This window comes from Trachurus japonicus, chromosome 10 (genome assembly GCF_045865225.1).
Source record: "Trachurus japonicus isolate A0001 chromosome 10, Traja_1.0".
NCBI lineage: Eukaryota > Metazoa > Chordata > Actinopteri > Carangiformes > Carangidae > Trachurus > Trachurus japonicus.
The window spans coordinates 13,354,744-13,375,848 of record NC_140916.1 but is presented as its reverse complement, the minus strand read 5'-3'; the positions used below and the strand labels follow the sequence as shown (position 1 = coordinate 13,375,848).

Here is a 21,105-nt window from a genome sequence, read left to right as displayed (position 1 = left end):
AGCTCCAAGTAGCGCCAAGTGACACACTGTATATACATTCTCTGGGATTATTTTAGTATCTTGACCTTTATAGCTTGTATGCACAGTTTGCCAAGTGAGATGTTACTATGTGTTATAACTGTTCACATTATAAAATCCTGTGTCGAATGATATTAACACCTGCTATCTTTGTGCTTGGCAGAATATTGCTCTGAGGCGGGTGTGGCTGACAGTGTTTATGTCTGTATTTCTCACCTGAAACCTTTTGACCGCCACAGCACCCTCTGACAGTGACCTCACAGCCAGTGGTGTGACTTTCAGGGCAAAGGTCATAGAGTTGAAAACTGCCACCACAGTGAAAGCCTGCGACAGGTTGTGTAAAGACGGAAGTGGGTCATTAGTTTGTTTGGTTTTCAAGGGCATTCACCCCTAAACATTCACATTTAAAACTGTGGTGAAGTGAAAACTTGGTGAATGTATGGTGAGCAGAACATGCAGTGGAAACACAGATGATATGGTGGCTAAAAAAAAAAATACCTCGGCTGCAGTGAGGTCGTAGCCTAAGGCCATGTGCAGGGTGAAAGTGCACACACTAGCTATCACCACAACGATGGGAGCAACGCCCACTGTGAGGCTCTGGACTATCCCAGCCCTCTCCAGTATCCCTCTCTCCTTAGATCGCACCTCTGGTGAAGAGATAAGAAACAGAGAGATATGATAAAAAAAAAGGCAGTGAGGGGCAGAAAGAGAGAGAGAGAGAAGAAAAGTAATGGCTGAGTGACTCCCAAAGGGTTCTCCTCTGAACATCCAGTCAACAACACCATAAGAGTCACTAACCAACACACAGCAAGGAGACAAAAATAGATACAAGAGGGAGGACAAGGGCCTCACATCCATACATGGTATGAAAGGGGCCTCAAAACCTGCTGAACCTTGATAACTGTCCAGGTCTAATGCCCGAATCCTGCCCCCCTCCTTTCATGTTTGTATCTCACAAATGCACATGCTTGCTGCTTTGTTAACCTACTTCACTGGGTGCAAACACTGGAACAAAAAGCATCCTTAATTCAGCCCCAGCAGCACTGTGTCTATGCGTATGTATGTGTGTGTGTGTGTGTGTGTGTGTGTGTGTGTGTGTTTGTGTGTGAAATATGAGAGCTCCCTCCTCCTGGTACATGCTATTCCCACTGGGATTCCCTTTGGATGCTATGTGTGTTTCTGCATGGATTATAATAAACCAAAAGTCACGCGCGCCAGACAAAAACACTGTGATCATCCGTTTAACAACAATGGGAAGTGAAGGGAACGACATTGTAACGTCTTAAGACTCATTGGCCATTCAGTTGAACGCCAATTAATTATTATTATAATAAGTAATCATGGGAATGGCAGGGGAAACGAGCCCCACCTGGCTAATTTGGAGCATGATTAAAAGGGGAAAATGATCCTTATCCACAGCCTACAGCAATGGCCTCGGGAGAAAAAGCCATCGCTAATTCATGGATGAGTAGAGCTGTCTTGACAGTCATTCAAGATATCATAAGGCCCCAGACACCTTGCAAATTAACCTTGAAGCCAGGGGATTCAAACTGGCCTTGATTATAGATGATGGCACAGGGGAAGACTTAAAAAGAGCAACCTAATGAAAATGGATTTAGGGTCAGGGTTATCTTGCCAGTTCTCTAAAAGGATAAGTCTAATTTCAGGTGATTAACAGACTATTTAGTCACTAATTTGCTACAATGACAGGTGTTCAGATGAGGTGACCCTTTGCTCGGACTACGGTAAGTTTGGAATAAAAAGTCAAATACAAGCATGAAACAGCATGAAGTACACATATCTGGGAAATATCTGGTCCTGACCACAAACAGGAAATGAGCAGTGTGTGAGGACATCGCTGAGTCATCGGGCGACATGGCAGCCACTCACTGTGAATATTCTGTGCAAAGGCATCTTCCCAACAATACATCTTGATGAACTTTATGCAGCCCAAGATCTCATTCATCAGCCTCACGCGCCGGTCAGTCACCGCCACACACTTCTTACGGAAATACGCCGTCAGCCTCGATGCAAGCATCTGTCCAGACAGGAATAAAGGAAATGATGACAAGGGTAAATAAGTGGCAGGGGAGGAAATGAAAGCAGACACAATCACATTAGCTTTGCTGCAGACCTGCCCGGGGGACTAGAGTGATAAATGCTTTTCACATCAATACCAGGGTCTCCGGCTGTCAGCCTTCAGCTTAGACTGAGTGTAATTTGAAAATAACAGCTACAAAGTTGACAGGAGATTGATAGCCAAAGAGTTATGATGCCTTTAAAAAGTGCTGGATGTGTTCTTCAACAGTCTGAATTAATGTTAAGATTTTAAAGTGATGAGTACCCGTGTCTTCCGCTAACCACATTTGTAAAAGTTCGAGCTCAGGAAAAAACGAGTCGGCAAAAAAGTCATGTCTCTATTACTTTAGGTGAAATGTTTCCAAAATGAAAATGCATGTCACTTCTGTAATGAGTGGGATTGTTATTTCTACACATCAACATACTAGGTCTGCAATGAAACTACACTCTGTTGTTAACGACAATAACAATCGTCCTTGACAGTCGTTTGTCTTTGTTTGCATGTGTTGTTGTCAATTTATAATAAATTATAATTTAAGTGCCTCTTATAAATGTACAATCTATATTGTCTCATGTTGTCAGTGTTGGTGTGGAGGTAGTGAGATTGCAAGGAGAAGACAGACGATATCAGTCGTATCGAGATGCTCTCGCTGAAGTCGTACCATGGCGGGGTAGAAGATGATGAAGATGGCCGACCCCACCAGAGCAGTGGGGCCCAGGAAGAACGTGGTGTAGGACAGACCCAGTATTCCCACTAAGGGTCCACCGGCCAGGAGGCAGCCCACTGACACAGCTTCGTACAGACGCTGGCCGTCACTGGAGCAGATGTTGATCAACTAGGGAGAGAGACAGCAATTCATATTACAAATTACATTTCAAGTCTTGAATGAACCAAATCGCTTCATACTGAGACCTCCCTAATAAGACTATAAAATCAATTTTACAAATAGAGTTGCCCTTATTCCTACGTTTACTTGTTGGACAATGATTCCTCTTAAGCTGTGTAATGACTAATCTAAGACGGTCTCCCCTCCCTGAGGCTGTGGGATTTGTCAAGATCTAAGCGGGAATGTTGAAAGACCAGAAATTAAATCCATCTCAATCATCTGCATGTGGTGCCCTGCAGTGCGGGATGATTTAGTTAATTTGGAGATGAGTACGCCTCCAGGGTCGCGCCACCTACCTCGCCCGGACCGATGTCTTTGGTGCTGCGCAGGCGGAGGATTTTGTGGAAGGCGAAAGTAAGAGCTGCCCCACGGAGGCGTGCTGCAGTGCGGTAGTTGACGGCCCACATGAGCGCCAGAGACCAGGAGCGAATGAGTTCCATGAGGAAGATCCCAGCTACTAGAGACAGGCCGTACGGCACGCAGGCCTCCAAGCTCTGGGAGTACTCCAGCAGGGCTCGTACCAGGAGCGCCTGGGAACAGAAGGCAAGAAAGGGTACAAAGTGGGAAAGAGGGTAAATGAAAAGCAGGCAGAAATAGTAACAGACAACAAATGTGAGCAGAAAGCAACACAGACAAAAATCAGGAACATTGAAGAGATAAAAGCAAATGGAGGAAGGTGGAAAAAATAACAATGATATGAAAAAGAAAGGGCCCGAATGAGGAAATGTCATGGGCAAAGATAAAGAGGGCCGGGAGCAGATAAAAGGATAAGTAGGAGAAGATTGAAGATAAGATTCACCATCAATAGATCAGAGACCATGCAAGTAAAAAAAGCATTAAAAAAATGGAAAGACTGGTTACAGAGACAGGTAGTCATTCAAGGAGCCTGACTGAAATCACATGAAAAGACCAAAAACATTTTGTCATGAGTTGGATAAGATTAGAAACTGATAAAGTGAGAAAAGAGCAGATACAACACTGCTTCATTAGCAAGTGCATTCAATAAATCAGATGGGAATGCAGAACAAGCACATCATTGTGTAAGAGTTAAGTCCAGTTAATGCTATTAGTTGTGGGTAATGGCAGGCACACTGTGTACACATAACAACACCAAAATAAACAGCTTAGACCGTGTGAAACAATGGGAACAACTGAGGAATATCACAAACTCACAGCTCTGAGCATAATTAACCTTTATGCTGATTGCTTAAAAATCATGAGGAATGTTTAAAAATGTCTGCTCTTTGTTGATGCTTATCTCAGGACATGTTTTGGAGGCAAATCTAAGGTCACAAGTGCAGCAGATAAGAAAGTATATTTCTGGACCAAAGCATTCTGGGTACAAACCAAACTAATCTATGGAATTAATACTGGTTTCACTATCTAAGGCTTTGTAATCTCCCTGTATGTTTTCATTTCAATTTCCAGACCAGCGTGAAACGGGATAAAGTGATTTTCAGAAAATGCACCCGGACTTGGGACTGCAAGCCAGCGACCGAGCTGAAAGGCATATTAGCCGAATCAGCGGAATATGAAAGGCAAAGCAGGATTTGGACGGCACTCACGGGCCCAACGAAGCCCGCCACCATTGTGAGGAGGAGGGAGAAGACGGCCACCAGCATGCGAGTTTGGCAGAACCTCCAGAAGACTCTTGTCAGGGATGCGCCCTCTCGCCCTCGTCTTTTCAGCTCGTCGTGCCACAGAAATTCGAGCCTGGAACGAGAAACCAGGAGCTCAGAATGACACCGCTCAATAAAACATCATTACATTGCAGAGCTAAAGTCATGATGAGTTTCAGCTGTTGGTTAAACTTTTTCATACATGAATTAAGTCTTGGTAATGTTCTGATTAATTGTATGTAAAATTTGGCATTTTTGAAGGGCAACAAAAATCACAAGTGAAAAGAATCCTCTCTATATTGCTATTTTCCCCTTAAATTAAGTTGATTAAACATAGACCTGGTGCACTTACAATTAATCAGACTGCCTGAAAGCACAGTGGGGGATATAAACAGTCTGTCAGCGCAGTTGAAAACAACCAAAGAAAAATTAAAGAAGCTAGGCTGATAATAATGTAAAGGTGACCTACAATACACCATGTATGATGCATTACGTAATTAGACAGAGAAAGGTATCACCAAATATGTTGAAGATGTGTTAACGAGCTTTTATCGGCGCATAATGCCCGTGGAAGAGGGTAAAACATCTTGTTGGCCAAATACATCACGGCTAATGACTCTATAAAGCAGCAGCATAGCAGCTGCAGAAAGTAATTTACGCCCTAATGACTTTATTAAAAACGTATCAGAGATAGACAGAACATTAAACCAACCAGCCTCTCACACAGCCTGGTAATTACTACTTGAAGTCAAATGGCATTGAATCTAAGAAATTACAATTAACTGCACTCCAATAGCTGCACTGAGCACAGCTTGAGTCACTGGAAATGCAACTGCTGTGAGTATCTTGCGTATCAAGTGGATAATGCACTGTTAAAATAAAGGTAAACATCCCTATTATGTCCAAAGCTATGTTAATTCCAAGTGGAGGAAAAGAGGACATAGGTAATTAACCACCAATAAATCAAATGTAAAACAAAAGTAAGATCAACTCATACAATAGGTATGTGTGTAGTCACACATGAATGGAAATGAGAGCAGAGGGGCAACAGCGTGGGATCCAAAGGAGGAGTGATTTGCTTTTAAACATGACTGAAACGCTCCTAACAGCCATCAGCCTCAGTTTGCCAGATGGCAAGCGAAGCTGATGTTCCAAGAGTGTGTTGGCCAGGACATTGCGTCCAAGGTTCGCACCTCACTGAGCACCAACAAGTGTCAACTCTCCCAGGGTGCCCTTCCCATTCCCTCTCTCGCCACCATCTTTGCTTTGCATCAGGGGGTTGCGTAACTGTTCTTGCTATGTAAACAGAAAATAAAGCCCTCCCACCCCGTGCACACCATCTCCGGGGCCACGCCAATCTGATAGTTTTATGTTCCCAGTGCTTGTTCACTTCTATGTGCACTCACACAAAGCAGAAAGCAGCGGCAGCAGCAGCGCAGACCCTTTAGGCCTGGAGCTGCAGCCTTTAAACAGAACAAGTTATTTACAACCCACACAGTTGTCACTAAACACGAGAGCAAACTTCCTCAAATGGTCTCACCCTCTATACTGCTGAGTAATGGTCCTATGACTCGGCAGTATGCGAGTAATGGGAGAAACGCACTAGTTGAGCACTTGAGAACACTGAATGCCCCCTAATAAGCTTATTGTAAATCTGTATTGTTCATTCATAGAATTAGTACGGTACTACGTATTCCTAAAGCTGTGGTTTGGCAGGAAAACAGTGACGTTTATCTCATGGCCTGTCTCCAGCCTGGCTGCAGTCAGTGGCAGCTAATGAATGTGACAGTGAGACACAGTGCATCGCAGGTAGAGGAGTTAATGACATAACCACCCAAGTCAGGCACTAACTCTCACTGTAATCTCTAATCCCTGCTATTCATAGCAGCCTCCCAGCCTGCCACAATGGTCCTATATGGGACCAGAAACACTGAGTGATCATTAGTTAAGTCCCGCTGCACAGACTGAACACATGTACAAAACAAACAAAGTCCTGGAGAGATGTTCACATGGCGCTGAATAGCTGTTCATCACTGACCATTCTCACACTGGGGATACTCTGAAGCAATCTTGAACCGGTTTTCTTGTTGCTGTCTGCAGTGTGTTTAACCCATTTTATCACCACAGTTATCTTGTTCACATAGGGAGCTGGACAAGGTTTCTCAATGTTTGTTTGAAAAAGAAAAACAATCCCGGGGAACCTGCAGTGTGAGAGTGAAGTCACATTGTGTAGATCAGTTCACATGAGTATCACGTCCTGATAAAACCAAAGCTCCAGTGGGTACCAGAAACTGACAAACACGACTTTTCACCTTTTCTCCATTTCCACGGTTACCAACCAGGCAATGCAGCACAAAGAGTCTCACTACATGCTTGTAATTTGATTGTTTCTAATTTCTGTAAGGGAAGTTTCCCGACGGATGTCCAATATCTACTGGAGCACATCCTGCAGTTGTCAGCTAAACTTAAGACTGTCTCTTATAGAAGTATCATGTGTCAAAAATATTCTTAAGAGCTTTATTCTCTGAAAACAAGGGACAAGCTAATAATCCAGCAAATGTGCTTGATGATCTCCCAAGTCAGCAAATCTCTCAGAGAGGCCAAAACCAAACTATACATTAGCCTTATGTTAGCTTTTTGTTTTGAGTTAATTTGCAGTTTTTAGAAAATGCTACTCAAACACAAAAAAACACAAAACAGTGCTGCACTTTCATTGTTTACCGATTTTAAGTGTGATGTGTTGCAGCAAATTGCTTTACAAGGAAACAGCCCATAATAATCCAGAGTGCCAATGTTCACTTTAACGAAGGAACATGTCAGTGAGGCTCACTGATGTGTTTTTAATAGTTTTTGGATAGAAAACAACAAAACAGCAACCACACACTCAAAACACTGTGTATATATCAATTTATTGCAAGCTTTCGGTCATTGTGACCACAATCGGTCATTGTGACCACAATGACTGATTGTTTGTGACCACAATGACCGATTGTGACCACAATGACCGAAAGCTGATATCTGATTATATCTGATTGATATATGCACAGTGCTTTGAGTGCGCAGTTGCTGTTTTGTTGTTTTCTAAGTTTCAAAGTTCAGCTCCAGCACTGCTTCAAAGTATTTTGCCTACGGATAAGCGGTGGCCTTTTTGCACTGTCAATAGTTTTTGGATAACAATGGAGTTCCAAGGCTCCAAGGAGCAATCGCTGTTAATGTTGGCTTTGGTCATTACATGGGAGTTGTTAACAATCCGAAAAATACAGCACATCACCAGAATGAGCCTCTTAATGGGAACACAGTATCAACAGGGTAGACTTTGCACAAGGTGTTGCATGTGGGATCAATGGGGGCACTGCAGCATATTGTAGCTCTGAGCACTCACTCACAAAACTCCCTTTTAGTCTTCAAGACAGTTGCATTTTCTGTGTGAGTTTTATCTTTTATGAAACTTGACCAGTCACAAATTACTCCTTTGTGGTGCAACCTCACCGTCAGACAAACCTCTTTTCATCACGTCATCTCTCACCTCAACTATGGTTTTCTAGGAATACTGAGTGTCATCATCAAATAGGCTTTTTCTCAACACCGCAGGTCACTTTCATCAGGCAAACCTCAGCAGTGCCACAGTTACCTCACCTTTGGCAGTTGATTTCAGAGGCTTCGTGGCAAGACAGTCCCCACACATCATCTATAGACAAGCTGGACGCCTTGTAGGCCTTCAGTGCCAGCGGAGAGAGCCAGTGCAGAGTCATAAATGAGAACAGGCCGGCGTTATCGACTGGGTGCTGGTGTCTGGAATAGAGAAGAAGACGTGGAAACGGGTGAGATGTCTAAAAAGTGCAGGCACACACAGAGGTGCTATGTTTGGGGAGCGGGCCCGCGTCGGCCCGCTGAGAGAGAAGCGGCGCCTTTGCTGGCCGGAGTCATCGAAAGGTGAATCATGCCCACAGTGTTTGAACAGTAATTTGCACGCTCTTCACAGAAATCTGAGAGAGCAGCCAAAAAAAAAAAAAAAAGTTCAGGGCAGTTTATCAGCCAGCATATGTTCAAACACGGTGCTGTCTGTCGCTGGGGGATAAGTTCTCCGGGGCCTTATCATGGCCTCCTGCTACTCGCCAACAGTCAGCACATAAGGAAGCATAAACACAACAAAAGTTAACTTTCTGTGTATATGTGTGTTTTTAAATGGGTATCTATCTGTCAGTGTGCTAACCTAAAACTGCCTGTCTAAGTCTGCTTTTATATGGCTCACAGTCAGAAAAGTTTCTGCCATGAACTTAAATACAAGTTTGTTTACTTGTGAGTTATCCTGAAGGGCTTTAAAAGCTGCAGGCTTTTGCGGTAGCGCCCTCGTCTCTTTGGTCCCCTCTCCACCGATGCCTCTGCTTCCTCTTCCTCCAGCTCTGGTAGCGGCTGTGGGGAGGACAGCGGCAGGCCCTCCACCCGCCCGGCTGCTTCGAGGGCATCAGGGAACATGGTGGACCCTCTGAGGAAAGAGAGAGAAGAGAAAATCCACATTCATCACAAATATATTTCAGGAGTGATAACAGCCGAAAACAACCACAGATGTTTCTCCATTGGTACTTAATAATACTGTTATACTGCTACAGACAAACAGCCCCTATCTCCAGCATGTGTCGTTTTTATAAACAATGAAAAACCTATTTGCTTGTAGCCTCAGGAAGAGCTCCTGGGTCTGATTACATTTGGTTACATCAGAGTTCTGACCTTTAAATTGCAATTGTCCAAAATCCAAAGATTTTAAGTTCATTACTATACGTAAGTACATCAACACATTAGAAGGAACTTGTATTTTTTTGATAGAAAAATAAATAATTGCTGCTAATTATTTTTGAGCTGGATCATCTAATTCATGAATTATCATTTCAGCTCTATTGAAAAACAATGAAAAACGTCTCCACACAGTGGTAACAATCTGTTCGAGGGGAGTGATAATAGTTTTTTTTTTTCAAGACACTCCCAATCTGACATTTTTTGCTCACCTCCCAGTGGGAAATACATGAATAAAACACTGTTATCTGCCTGCTCAGCCTTCCTCTGACCCACAGAACCATTATAGAAGAGCTGTGTTTTGCTGAATCACCCTCTGAGTCGCGGATAGATTTGAGAAATCACCTTGCTCACAGGTCACAGCCCCTCTCTGGCATACAACTAAAGTGCTTATCTATTTAAAGACGACCTGCCAGCAGCCCCAGGAGCTTGAGAACAGACATCTGAGCTGCCAGTATGTCCGTACACTGTCACTGATCCCTTCAATGGCAAAGCTCCATGACAAGGTCAACCCAACTCGGTCTGGGGTGCAGATTGAGCGTCCAGAGAAGCGGTCAATGATGAGATTCGATACAAATGCCCCGGTGGGCACAGAAATCGAGAGAGATAGAGAGGGAGAATCACATAACAGAATGTGAGGGGCAAAAAGTCAGTGTCAATGTAAAAAGTGTGATGGGAACCAAACTCTGGGGTTGAGAGAAAGCATGAAAAGATGTATTGTCTTGTCCCTCCACAGCTCTTACTGCCTATATCACGTGAAGTTTGTCATATGGCTGTGAACTTTACAGAGGTTTCTTTAAGGAAGCGCGGCATGCTCACATTTCATGACCGTCAGGATCTTCATAACCCCGTATTCCAGGGACTTAAAAACTCAAACACCAGTAAACGGAGGATTGTAACTTAACCAGTTGGTTGGGTTCGATAGGTTTGTAAGAAACAAACACAAACAGCAGGTCAGCAAGTGTGTTTGATGTGGGCCAACAGACACAGGACAATGACACAGCATGGAAAACAAAACTAAAAATTAGGGCATTAAAAGTTAATAAGTACAGCAATGGTACACAAAGAATTGGGCCAAATCAACATACCGGTATGTTTTCTCAAAGATATTGTTTACACTTTATGTTTAGCTGACCCTGTGGTGTTATCAGTTGTTTCTTAGGAAGAGAAGTAAGTTCTGTAAACGTCACAGCATAAAAAATTAAAGATATTAGGTCATTTATTTCCCATATATTTTCACATGTTCCTCACTTTAAATGACAAATTTAACTTTTTTGCTCAGGTATTCAAACTGTTATCTGATGAGTGCACTCATTCTATCACAGTCTAGGCTCAAACAATCACTACCAGCTGTAAGTAATGTGCTGTAGCGGTGTGTAGTAATAGTTAGAATCAGTGATGTTAGCTGAGTGAAACCTTCATTGACAATATTATACACTTACATTGAAGCCGGCCTCGTTGGGATCACCTTGGCAGCAGCAAAGATCTCAGGTCTTGTGTTTATGAGCAGGAAGTGCTGGTGAAGAAGAAGCAGCAGCTGACCATAGTGTCTCTTTTCTAAGTTGTGTCATTAAACTTGAACTTCTCTTCCACACCCAGCGAAGACACACACACACACGCGAGGCTGCTGCTGCCGCTGCCGCTGCTCTTCTGCTGCTACTTCTTCTTCTTCTTTGGCGGCGGTGTAACGGGACTCGGATGAAAACACGGGCAGGAAGCGGCTCACGTGTATGCAGTGCGTGCTGCTTAACCCCCCCCCTCCTCCTCCTGCCCCCCCCCTGCGGGCACCGTCTGAAACTCAGCTTCGCCGTCACACGGAGCCGCACGGAGCCCTACAGGGAGAGGAATCCCCGCTGTCACTCTTACGTCATAGCGGCTCCGCCAACCGGTGACGCTGCTGCACAGTCACCGTAGCAGCGCCACGAGCTCCATAGTAACGGGAACGATGACGAGGAAGTGAGTGTTCGAAACAAGGAAGGGGGTGGTGGGGGGATCTGATTGGCCGCCCGCTCTGAGCTTTATAACGTGAGAGGAAAGTGCTCCGTCGTTGTTGTTGTTGTTGTGAGTGTGTGTCGGCGTGCACCGCAACGTGTGTGTACCTACAGTACCGTAGTACACAGCTGCTGTATGTGGAGTGTGTATTTCCTACAGTTCAAACGCTGGTGCTTATAATGTTATTTAAATAAAGATAATACAGAGCAAAACATTACAGAAATTTAAAAAAAAATGTCAATATAATATGATAATATAAAAAAATATATAGCCTAAACTTATAAACTGAGGGGAATCTTAAAGTCTTAGTAGTAAAGTTATTATCCTAGATAAAAGAGCAATGAATTCCTGACAGCAATTAAGCGTCATACTGTATGTAGCTTTTGAATGAGGCCCTTTTGTTTGTGTTTGTTTTAGTTCTAAGTACTGTATTTAATACTGAAACTCAAACCTTTAGGGCAGATAGCAAGCAGATTTTTGAATATGACATTTAATCAAAGTTGAATCGTTCCTTTGTTATGGAGTTTTAATGTAAGTAAGTAAAATTGATTTATATAGCATGTCTACATTGTGCCAATGTAACTTGATACCTTGGCTATTAGCTATTTATCTTTTGTGCTGTATCACGGGGTGATGTATCAAGCCACATTACAAAAGACAAAGTATCGCTGCGCGTCAGGATGTACCGTATTACGCATGGCCACAGAACGTATGAAATGAAGTGATGACAATACATAGAGTATAAAAAATGAATGAAAGAAACCAAATATAAAAGCACATTAGATCAAGTAAGAAGAGATATAAATATGATGGAGAGCAAGATGATTCATTATTAGTACTTTCACAGACAGTGCACAACATTTAAAAAGTAATACTGAATTTTAAGATGACCTGAGAGCTGGAGAGAGGGCTCATAGTAAAAAAAAAGAAAGATGTATTTTTGTACTAAGCCATTGAGAGATTTATAGATGAGTAGCGTGACTTTAAAGTGTATTATCTGAGGAGCTGGAGAGGCCTGAGAGCTGGTGTGAGGTGTTTAATTTTCTTGGTCTTTGTTAAGATAAGATGAAACTTTATTCATCCCCACTGACCCACTTGAGAAAAGTCCATTACAGTTATCTAACCTGCTGTAAATAAAACAATGGCTATGTCTCTCTGTATATGTCTTTTTTTTTTTTTAGGATTTTTATAAACTGGACTACACACTAATTTATTTATTTATTATTGTTGTTGTTGGTCCTCTAACCCCATAGTAATAGGCATGGTGGCGTATAGAGATTTGGCAACTGGGTTGGGGAAGGGGTAAGAGAAATATTATGTAGTGCAGTCAGGTATTTGCAAAAAAGAAAAGATGCAGATGAAATAAAGATGATGATGAAGCAACTGTGCATTTCTGGTAAAAGAAATCATGATTCAGTCATGAGTTGGCAAAGATGAAATGCAAATGACATCATTACTTGTCAGACTTGCAGCTATGGTTGTGTTCTTCCATGTTAGTGATGAGTCACACGTACAGCAAAATGACCTGTTACAGAGGTGGAAAGTTACCAAGTACATTTTCTCAAGTAAAGCAGACTGTCTATTTTTCCGATCTGTTCACACCTAACTACATTTTTGAAGGAAAAGCACTTTTTTCTGACTCATTTCTTTAGTTACTTTAAGGTTTTTGCGCACAAGGAATGTGCAGAGCTTATAAAGTACAATGCTTTATCACATAAAGCTGAAGTGATGAATGAATGAGTGAAACAAAACATGCCATGGCTCCTGCTTCTCAAATGTGACAATTTTCTGCTTTTTTTTTGTATTTGTACATACCTACATATACGGTTATTCAAAAGTGCTGTTTATAATTCAGAACATTTAATCAAATAAAGGTTTGTTGTGACTCAGTGTGGGAGAATTTGTACTTGGCACAAGTTCCATGCACATGTTACTGAGTCAGATAGCTATGTTGCAAAATGCAAGAGACAGTTTAAGACAGTGTGAGAATTGAGTGAGTGGAACAAAAATCTGCTTCAGTTCTGCATGAAATACTGACACACATAAGGTGAATTGTGACAGAAAATTCACATACTGGTACATGTGTACACCATAACTACCAACATCACAATGGCAGCTTGTAATCCGACATATATTTTCTATTTCCATGTGTTTTTCTGTTTTCTAGAGCAACCACATCTCTTTAATTACAATTCCTCGCTTCAGGCACTCCAAGTTCACAAATATGCTCTCCTGACTTTTGCAGCACTTCATGTGATAGCTCGCCCCTCTGCACTGTCACTCCCGCATCTAAGTAAAGGTTCTGTAAACACATTTATCACAAAAAGCATTGCCAAAGTCAAGTCAAACATCACTTTGTGGTTTGAGAGGTCATATTTGTGGACTTGGAGTGACCGATTTGAGAGGAAAATCGACTCAGGAAATGAGTAAACGTTAGATTACAAGTTTGCAGATGTCATGTTATATGTGTAAATATCATACACAAATTTCGGAAGTGAAATCTATGAGGTAAGTTCTCACATTGTATTACAGAGCAACATACTGTATTTACCTAATGGGTAACGTCTGTTGCGCATATTCTGTCAGAAGAAGAAGACGCCCCTCCCACTGCACTCATGTTTACATCTAATGAAACTCATTTTGAAACATTAATTTTCTCATAAATTCAAAGTGTTAACATATCGCTTAAAATCCAAATTGGCGCAGCCTTTCGTACGGGGGGACAGGGAGGCAATAAACAAAAAGAAATACAAACATTGACAGATAGCAGACAGAGGGGCTTCAGATGTTATGATAACCTGCAATTAACAAGCTGTGCTGCTGGTGCTAATAAAACTGCTGTCACTGGCTGGAAGAGTTTTTAACGTCCTAACAATGCTTTGTTTACTCAGCTGACAGGAGCACAGATGGGTTATAGCACCGAAGCAATATCTGCCAGATAAATAGTAAACCCTATCTGCAGTGACTTTTAAGTGGTCCTCATGATTAAGCCCTTATGCCCAGCTGGCTATACAAATGACAGCTACACTGAGGCCTCCAGTCTATGCTCCTGACGGGCCGAAGAAAGTTAAGCAATGGCAGTCTGTGAGCCTTGAACATACACAATTGGCAGCGTGATGCAAAGCCAGAACAAAAACAACTGAAACTGTGAAAGAGAGAACAGAAAACAGAGCTTGTTGAAGCTTGTTTAAGCAGTTACATGTTCTCTCCACTATGTTCCTACATTACAGGACTGTTTTTGCTATACACTCATAGGAAAATGTCAGACAGTCAGTACTTGTATTGTGATTCCAGGGTAAGGCCGATTTATCATTAATGTTATATTTAGCTATTTAGGATTGATACTCAGTCCTGTGCTCTACATATCACATCAAGATGAATACGTACTAGGCCCTGAATGTTTTAATATGTCCGTTGAAACTAGGACTTGAACATGTAAATCCTGTCTGCCATGTCACTGATGTGGTTTTATTCTTATTTGTCTTTTGCAAAGCTTGGTGGAGAAGATATTAGCTTCAACAAACATCTCTCTCTCACATTTTCACAAAATCGATATCACATAACTTAAGTCCCATTTACCAGGCTACGGAGCATAAATACCCACTTGATGAGATTTTAAATACATCAAAAAGTAACAAGCAATTAGGAATAATGTTTGCTCTGGGGTGAGTGTTGCATTTACCCAAATGATACCCCTGAATCTCTTAGACTGGTTATTAAAGGCAAAATAAGTTTCAAGCGGTTAAATTGTTGCTCAATCAACACTCAAAGGTTTTCTGTCTTGAGATGATATCCTGGTGATATCCTGAGCAGCAACAAGAAACAAGCTGAGACACTGCAGATAAATATGCTCCCTCCTTTTGTCCAACCATAATGCCAATTACTTTGAATCGGATAAGCCGACATATGTCTCTAATGGGTGATTGATTCCACTTTGTTGAAAAATAAATAAAGGCTCTGAAACCCACAGACGTGATTGTCACAACAAACTACACTTGAGGGGAAAAAAAGGATTTGGGGAAATGGGACAATTACAGGCCAAAGTGTTGTTTGAACTTTGGACAGATAGTTGTGCTGAGAGGATTGGGAGTGCCCACATTCCTTCAAACAAAGAACTGTGTGTGGAAAAAACACACACAGAAAAAAAAAGGATTCCATTGCATCTTATCTGAGGATAGAAATAGACATGTCTGATAGCTCTCTCTGTGATGGTGACAGTGAAAGTGTGATAGCGAAACCTCGGAAAAGGGCATATAGCCAACACAAGGAGTGAATACTGTCCCACCTCTGCAGAGGAAGAAGTTGATGAAGTAGATTTACCCATGAGCCAAATTCACACGACGAAAAAAGAAGCTGAATGTGACTGAAATCAACAGCTTGTAGTTTAGTTTTGATCTCCTGCTGCTGATGTTACTATAATAGCAAAACACTTCAACAGGAAGTGACAGGGAAAATCAACTGTGAGAGTGAGAGAACGGTTTGCAGCTCAGGAGTTCTTCTGTTTTTAATCCTATCTCCTTGAGAATTATATTTTGGTAAAATCTACATGTTAACAACCTGTTTGCACAAACCTGCAGTAGGTGTAATGGGACTTTAATCATGCTGAGGCCTATTGTGTATCTACCAACACCAGTTGCTCATCCAGTCTCTGATGAAATCAAATGAGGGAAAATTTCATATTGATGAGCCAAACAAAACAGAAATGCACGCACGCTGCTTAGAAAAGGCTTTTGTTTCAGAGGCTTACACAATAAAGAATTCATGGGGCTTTAAGATTTGATTATGGAGACAAGAGACTAATTAAATCATATCCAGCAGTTTCTCCATAATTGTTGTGCTGTCAGCAAATATAAAGAGAATCTCAACAGTTTCTAGCCTGTGCCTCTACTTTTCTCGCAATATCTGTATGACTTAATACAATGATGCAATCTCACTGGCAGCCTCCCCTGCGCCACTGACAGATAGAGAAAAGCAATACGTGAAATTGTGTAGAAAATCATTGACAGGCTTTCAATTTACTGGGCTGGGAAATGTGCTGAACCTCAGCGATCACTGCTCTGAATCTCCCAAGACATCTATGATAACTGCCAAGCCCTAGTTGAGTGTGATCACACAACTATTTCTTTTCTACCAGTGCTACATGATTTAAAAAATGTCATAGTGACATTGATACAGTATACTGTACATACGGAGGAAGTGAATCTAAGGCATAAATGATTCCTCATGACATGGTATTTTTACAGCTACATTTGAATTTTTTCAGTTTTCACCTTCACACAGTCCTGGCATAATATCTTCAAATAGTCCCTTACCATGCTGTGAACTTTGCTGAAGGGAAGACATTTCCATTATTTGTGGCCTATTGAGGCTACTGTCCGAATAAATTGGCTTCTCTGCCTCCAATATTAAAGTGATTGTTGAATATAGGTGGAAAATGGCAGGCCTACAAAAAGGAACCAGTGTCTCAGAGACTAAGACTAAATCAAACTCTTGTATACCTGCACCAGAAATGTCTTCCTATGACATTACATTGCCTACATTTGACCAGGTATCCTCATGAGTTAGACAATTACAATGGGCAAACAGCTAAATATATGCAAAGTACATTGCCAATAGGTATGTCACAGTATTTCAAAGGAAAGCTCACAGTTGTAAATAATTCTCCCTTTGTGATACCTTATGTTCAAATGCAGAGCACAACTTGTTTGACTTGTCAAATACCATTAACATTCATAAATCAGCCAGCAGATTTGCATATTCTAATTACATGGCATATATTAGAGAGCAGACTTCACTTTGTGGTTATTTTTATAATGCAAAAGAGAAAAATGTGACAATTTTGCAGGGCTTTGGGTATGAAAGGAAACTGACATAGAGCAGACTCCTGGAGACACATGTCATTAATCATGCAGGAGGTCATATCTGAATGCCACTCCACAGTTTTAATCTGTTCAATAGGGAGGACTCGATAATAGTAACTTCCAATAAGGGCAGCAACCACCGGTGGATTCTCAGCTGAGCAAATCTGTTTTTCTGACTCCGACATCAATACGTATAAATTTATCTAGAGAAAAAAAATCAAATATTAATGTTAGAAAAGATAAGGCCAGGCATCATTAACCAGGTTGATGATCAATTTTTGCAAATGGATTGTTTTATTACTTCTTACGATTCATGGATTTCCACATTGCAGCATGAAAAACTACAAATGGGCAAGCAACTGAATCAAACTCAGCTATCTGCCTCACTGAGATCATGAGCAATGAGATCTTACTCTACATTTACTTTCTGCTGGAGATACAACTGCCTCTCTGAAGGAAATCCCTGACAGTAACTTTGGGAGCAGAACTCACAAGTTGACAATCTATCAGGTTTAATAAGGGATCGTTCATGCATTGCGTCAAAGCTCAGGAGTTGTCAGTGTTTATTTTTGGCAGACTGTATCCTTGGGATCTTGATCAAGCTGTGCAGCCTGGAATCAAAAGACATTAACTGAAGACTGATGCAATTTTAATGACACACTCTGGTTCATCCAAGGTTACTGCAGGGAGAAAGCCTCCTCAAATATACCCTTTTTTTTAGGGTTAAAACGTGTTAATTAGGCCGAGGTATTTGTCTGCCCACACTATACAATAAACAGGTTGTAGCCTACCGTACCTCCACTCCATCCATTACAGGATCTGGTTAAAATAGTTTAAATATGTTGTTTTTGAAAATAACTTTAAAATTGTGTTCCCTGCATTTTTAGCTAGGCGATGTTGTGCCCGGATGCAGACAAAACAGACAATACATGTAATAATTATTGCCTATGGTAGGTGCTCTAACGTTATGCTAAATGCTAACATTACCATGCTAGCTTGAACATTATGGAAAATGTCAACCTGACTTTAGTAGGTTTGGCTTTGACGTAAAAGTAAAGCGACCACTGATAACTGGACAAATTAGAGCAGCATGGATATTAATGAACATGTTAGCTTGTTGCTGGTGCTAAGTTAGCAAACTTTGCCATTGGACAACATGTCCTCTGTAAATCATAAACATCGATAGCCGACCACATTTGTGCGTGCCATATTTTAGTATTTAAAAAGATACGTTAAAAACACCATTTTAATATATATGTAATGCATGCACAGCTACTACGGTAAATGGCTAATGTGCTAGCAAACAGTTCTCCACTTACAGTACATGTCCAGCTTCGGCGTATTTCCCTGTGGCTGTGATCAGAGCGATATGATTAGTTTGAAATTCACAGTTGGCGCATTTTTTTTTTTTTTTATAAATTAAGTGGTCACCATGGTAACTGAGACTGCACCACCAGAGCAACCACTAATGCGACGTCTTGAGTTTCAGGTTAGAGATTATTGGCCTTTTTCTATTAGGTTTATATATATTATTTTCATATAAATATATTTATTTTATTGTTCTCTTAGAACAGATCATGGATTAGCAAGCTAACTTTATCTAGCTTTGTGAGTTGGCTCAGCTATGTTCATTAGGGAAGACAAGAAACACCGGTTTGTGAGTGTAAAATGTTTATTAACAACTATTTTCTTTCCGAAATAAATAGTTTATTTTGCATATAGACAAGTGGAATCTATTAGCTCACCCTAATAAATAAATTACACACCTGTCTGCCCACTAATGTTCACTCAGTTGCCAGTTGCAAAAATCTAATGCAGTCCAATACAGTTTCCCTGCAATAAATCCTCCTCTGGTAGGTTACAGTGTTAAGTTTTTCGTGTAATTGTATTGCTTTGTAGTAGTACCATTGTTATTGTATTGATAGATTGTTTCAGTTATTTTGCCCACCAATTTATTTTAAGGAGATATAGGCATAAAAACGTGTAGAAGCTCAACAGTAACACGCATACATCCACTAAAATGACCATGCAGTAAAATCAATGCCGCTATAAAACAATTTCAAAAAAATATGCATTAGACTATATAGACACTCAACTCCATTAGTTTTAGCATGATGAATTTAATTAACTGCTCTGAATGTAGTTGACCCTAAAATAACTAAATTCATAGTTGCATATCAATTGCAGGAAAATTGTTTTATTTCAAGGAGAATCACGGACATATTGGCTTCCATTCATATTTCATAGAAGAATAATGTGGATTTGGTAACATCCTCCACATCGTTTTTAGATGAATTCATCCTTTCATCAGCGTCACATTATCCACAGTTTAAAGTTTAGAAGTAGCCTACTGTATGTGCAATAGTTACGAGGTGGTTTATGCGGTAGTTCACCAGCAGTAGGCCTAGTTAACCAGCAGTCTCTGTGTGGAGAAGACATTAGGATTAATTTGTTTGTTGTCAAGATGTTCAAGGCAACTACAAAATACATGGGAGTGTGATAATAATTAAGATCGATCGTGTTAAATAAACGCAAGCCAAAGTTCAAATTCCACACATATGCTAAATGCATTAATGCACATTTCCCACGCTGTCAACTCATTTATCTCAGTCAGCTGATTGTGGCTGTGCACCTCTACCAATGTGATATCGGTGTGATGTTTGGTAACCAGTCATCCCTGTGGCTGTCAGGAGTAAAACTATTCCACTCAGCTGTCATTTCAGTGGTGCATTGACAAGCTTCACCTGCTCCCCTGAACCTCCTGTGTTCATCCGATCAAGCCCCACGGTGTGATTCAGGGTCCAGCTCCAGTGAGCACATCACATAATCTCCTCCATCCATCCTGAGTTGAAAATGTATTTCCTGCAAGAGTTTTCTCTTCAAGCCTTTGGCACATGTTCAACAAATTTCTACCCTGGCTTCAGGAAAGAATAACCATTTAGACCAGGGGTCTTTCAACGGCCAAGGACCCCCAAACTGATGGAGAGATGGAGCGGGGACCCCCTACTTATATATAGGCTATTGTATAAAATTGTGTTTTATATTTCACTGGTCCTGTAGTGTCATATGCCAAAAGTGCCATATTCTATAAGTCACGCTTTTTTTTTTAGGAGTTTGGCTGGTCATGCCACTCCTATATTTCAAAGGGAACTGAACACTGTTACTGCACCAATGAAAGAATTACTCGACTAAACCATAAAAAGAGCGGTGTTTCCCCCACTGTGTTTTATTTCTCAGGGTTTTTATGCATTTATTTTGAAAGGGCAGCTGGAGAGAGACGGAGGCGCGGAGAGAAAGTGAGAGGGCGGATTGACACGCAGCGATGGGACTGTCGGAGGGTCGCTGCAGCGGCCGTGCTCTACCAAGACATATGACGCACATATGAAGCATTTACACCGGGCGCGCCGTGTCATGTCTCGGTTCCACGGAGCGTTTCAGTGACGGCCTGACGCTGCTTCATTATTGCTCCCTATTTGTCATGCAAACAAGGGGGGATGGGGCTGTCGGTGAAAAGAGAAGGCAACGATGCCACACTGTACGTTGGCTATTCCAGTTTAAAAAATAAGAGCGTATGCAGCAGGACCAGTGGTACAGCGTCCTACAGCGTCCTTCCGCATATATTTTAGCCCGGTCGTTACCAGAGTTTTTTTTTTTTTTTTTTTTATGACTGGAGCATGAGCCGAGTTTTCCTCCTAGACCTAGCACAGTCTCATCGGTGCATTTCATTATTATAAACTTCAACTTGAAAGCTCTCTGTCCTCAGACTGTCCACTACCCAGGCCATCACACAGGGAGAGCATGTGTGGCTTGTGTCATGAGTGTGTTACGATATGAATGTTCACATCAGTCTTATTTGTC

The 21,105-nt window shown here is 41.4% G+C and overlaps 1 protein-coding gene across 2 annotated transcripts in view; it reads right to left on the bottom strand.

Moving 5' to 3' along the window:
• Positions 1-18,604, bottom strand: part of LOC146979503 (ATP-binding cassette sub-family C member 5) — a 31,595-nt gene extending 12,991 nt beyond the window's left edge. The window contains exons 1-9 of one of the 2 annotated variants that reach the window (XM_085789336.1): positions 18,567-18,604; positions 8,901-9,089; positions 8,240-8,395; positions 4,550-4,697; positions 3,281-3,514; positions 2,760-2,933; positions 1,909-2,056; positions 517-665; positions 235-342 (exon numbers count right to left, since the gene is read on the bottom strand). In XM_085789336.1, coding sequence (XP_085645462.1) covers positions 235-342; positions 517-665; positions 1,909-2,056; positions 2,760-2,933; positions 3,281-3,514; positions 4,550-4,697; positions 8,240-8,395; positions 8,901-9,079 — 1,296 coding nt within the window. In that variant the 5' untranslated portion in view covers positions 9,080-9,089; positions 18,567-18,604. Of the gene's footprint in view, positions 1-234; positions 343-516; positions 666-1,908; positions 2,057-2,759; positions 2,934-3,280; positions 3,515-4,549; positions 4,698-8,239; positions 8,396-8,900; positions 9,090-10,836; positions 11,200-18,566 lie in introns of those variants that run through there. The other variant, XM_085789335.1, reaches the window with a different exon arrangement.
• Between the last annotated feature and the right edge of the window lie 2,501 nt (positions 18,605-21,105).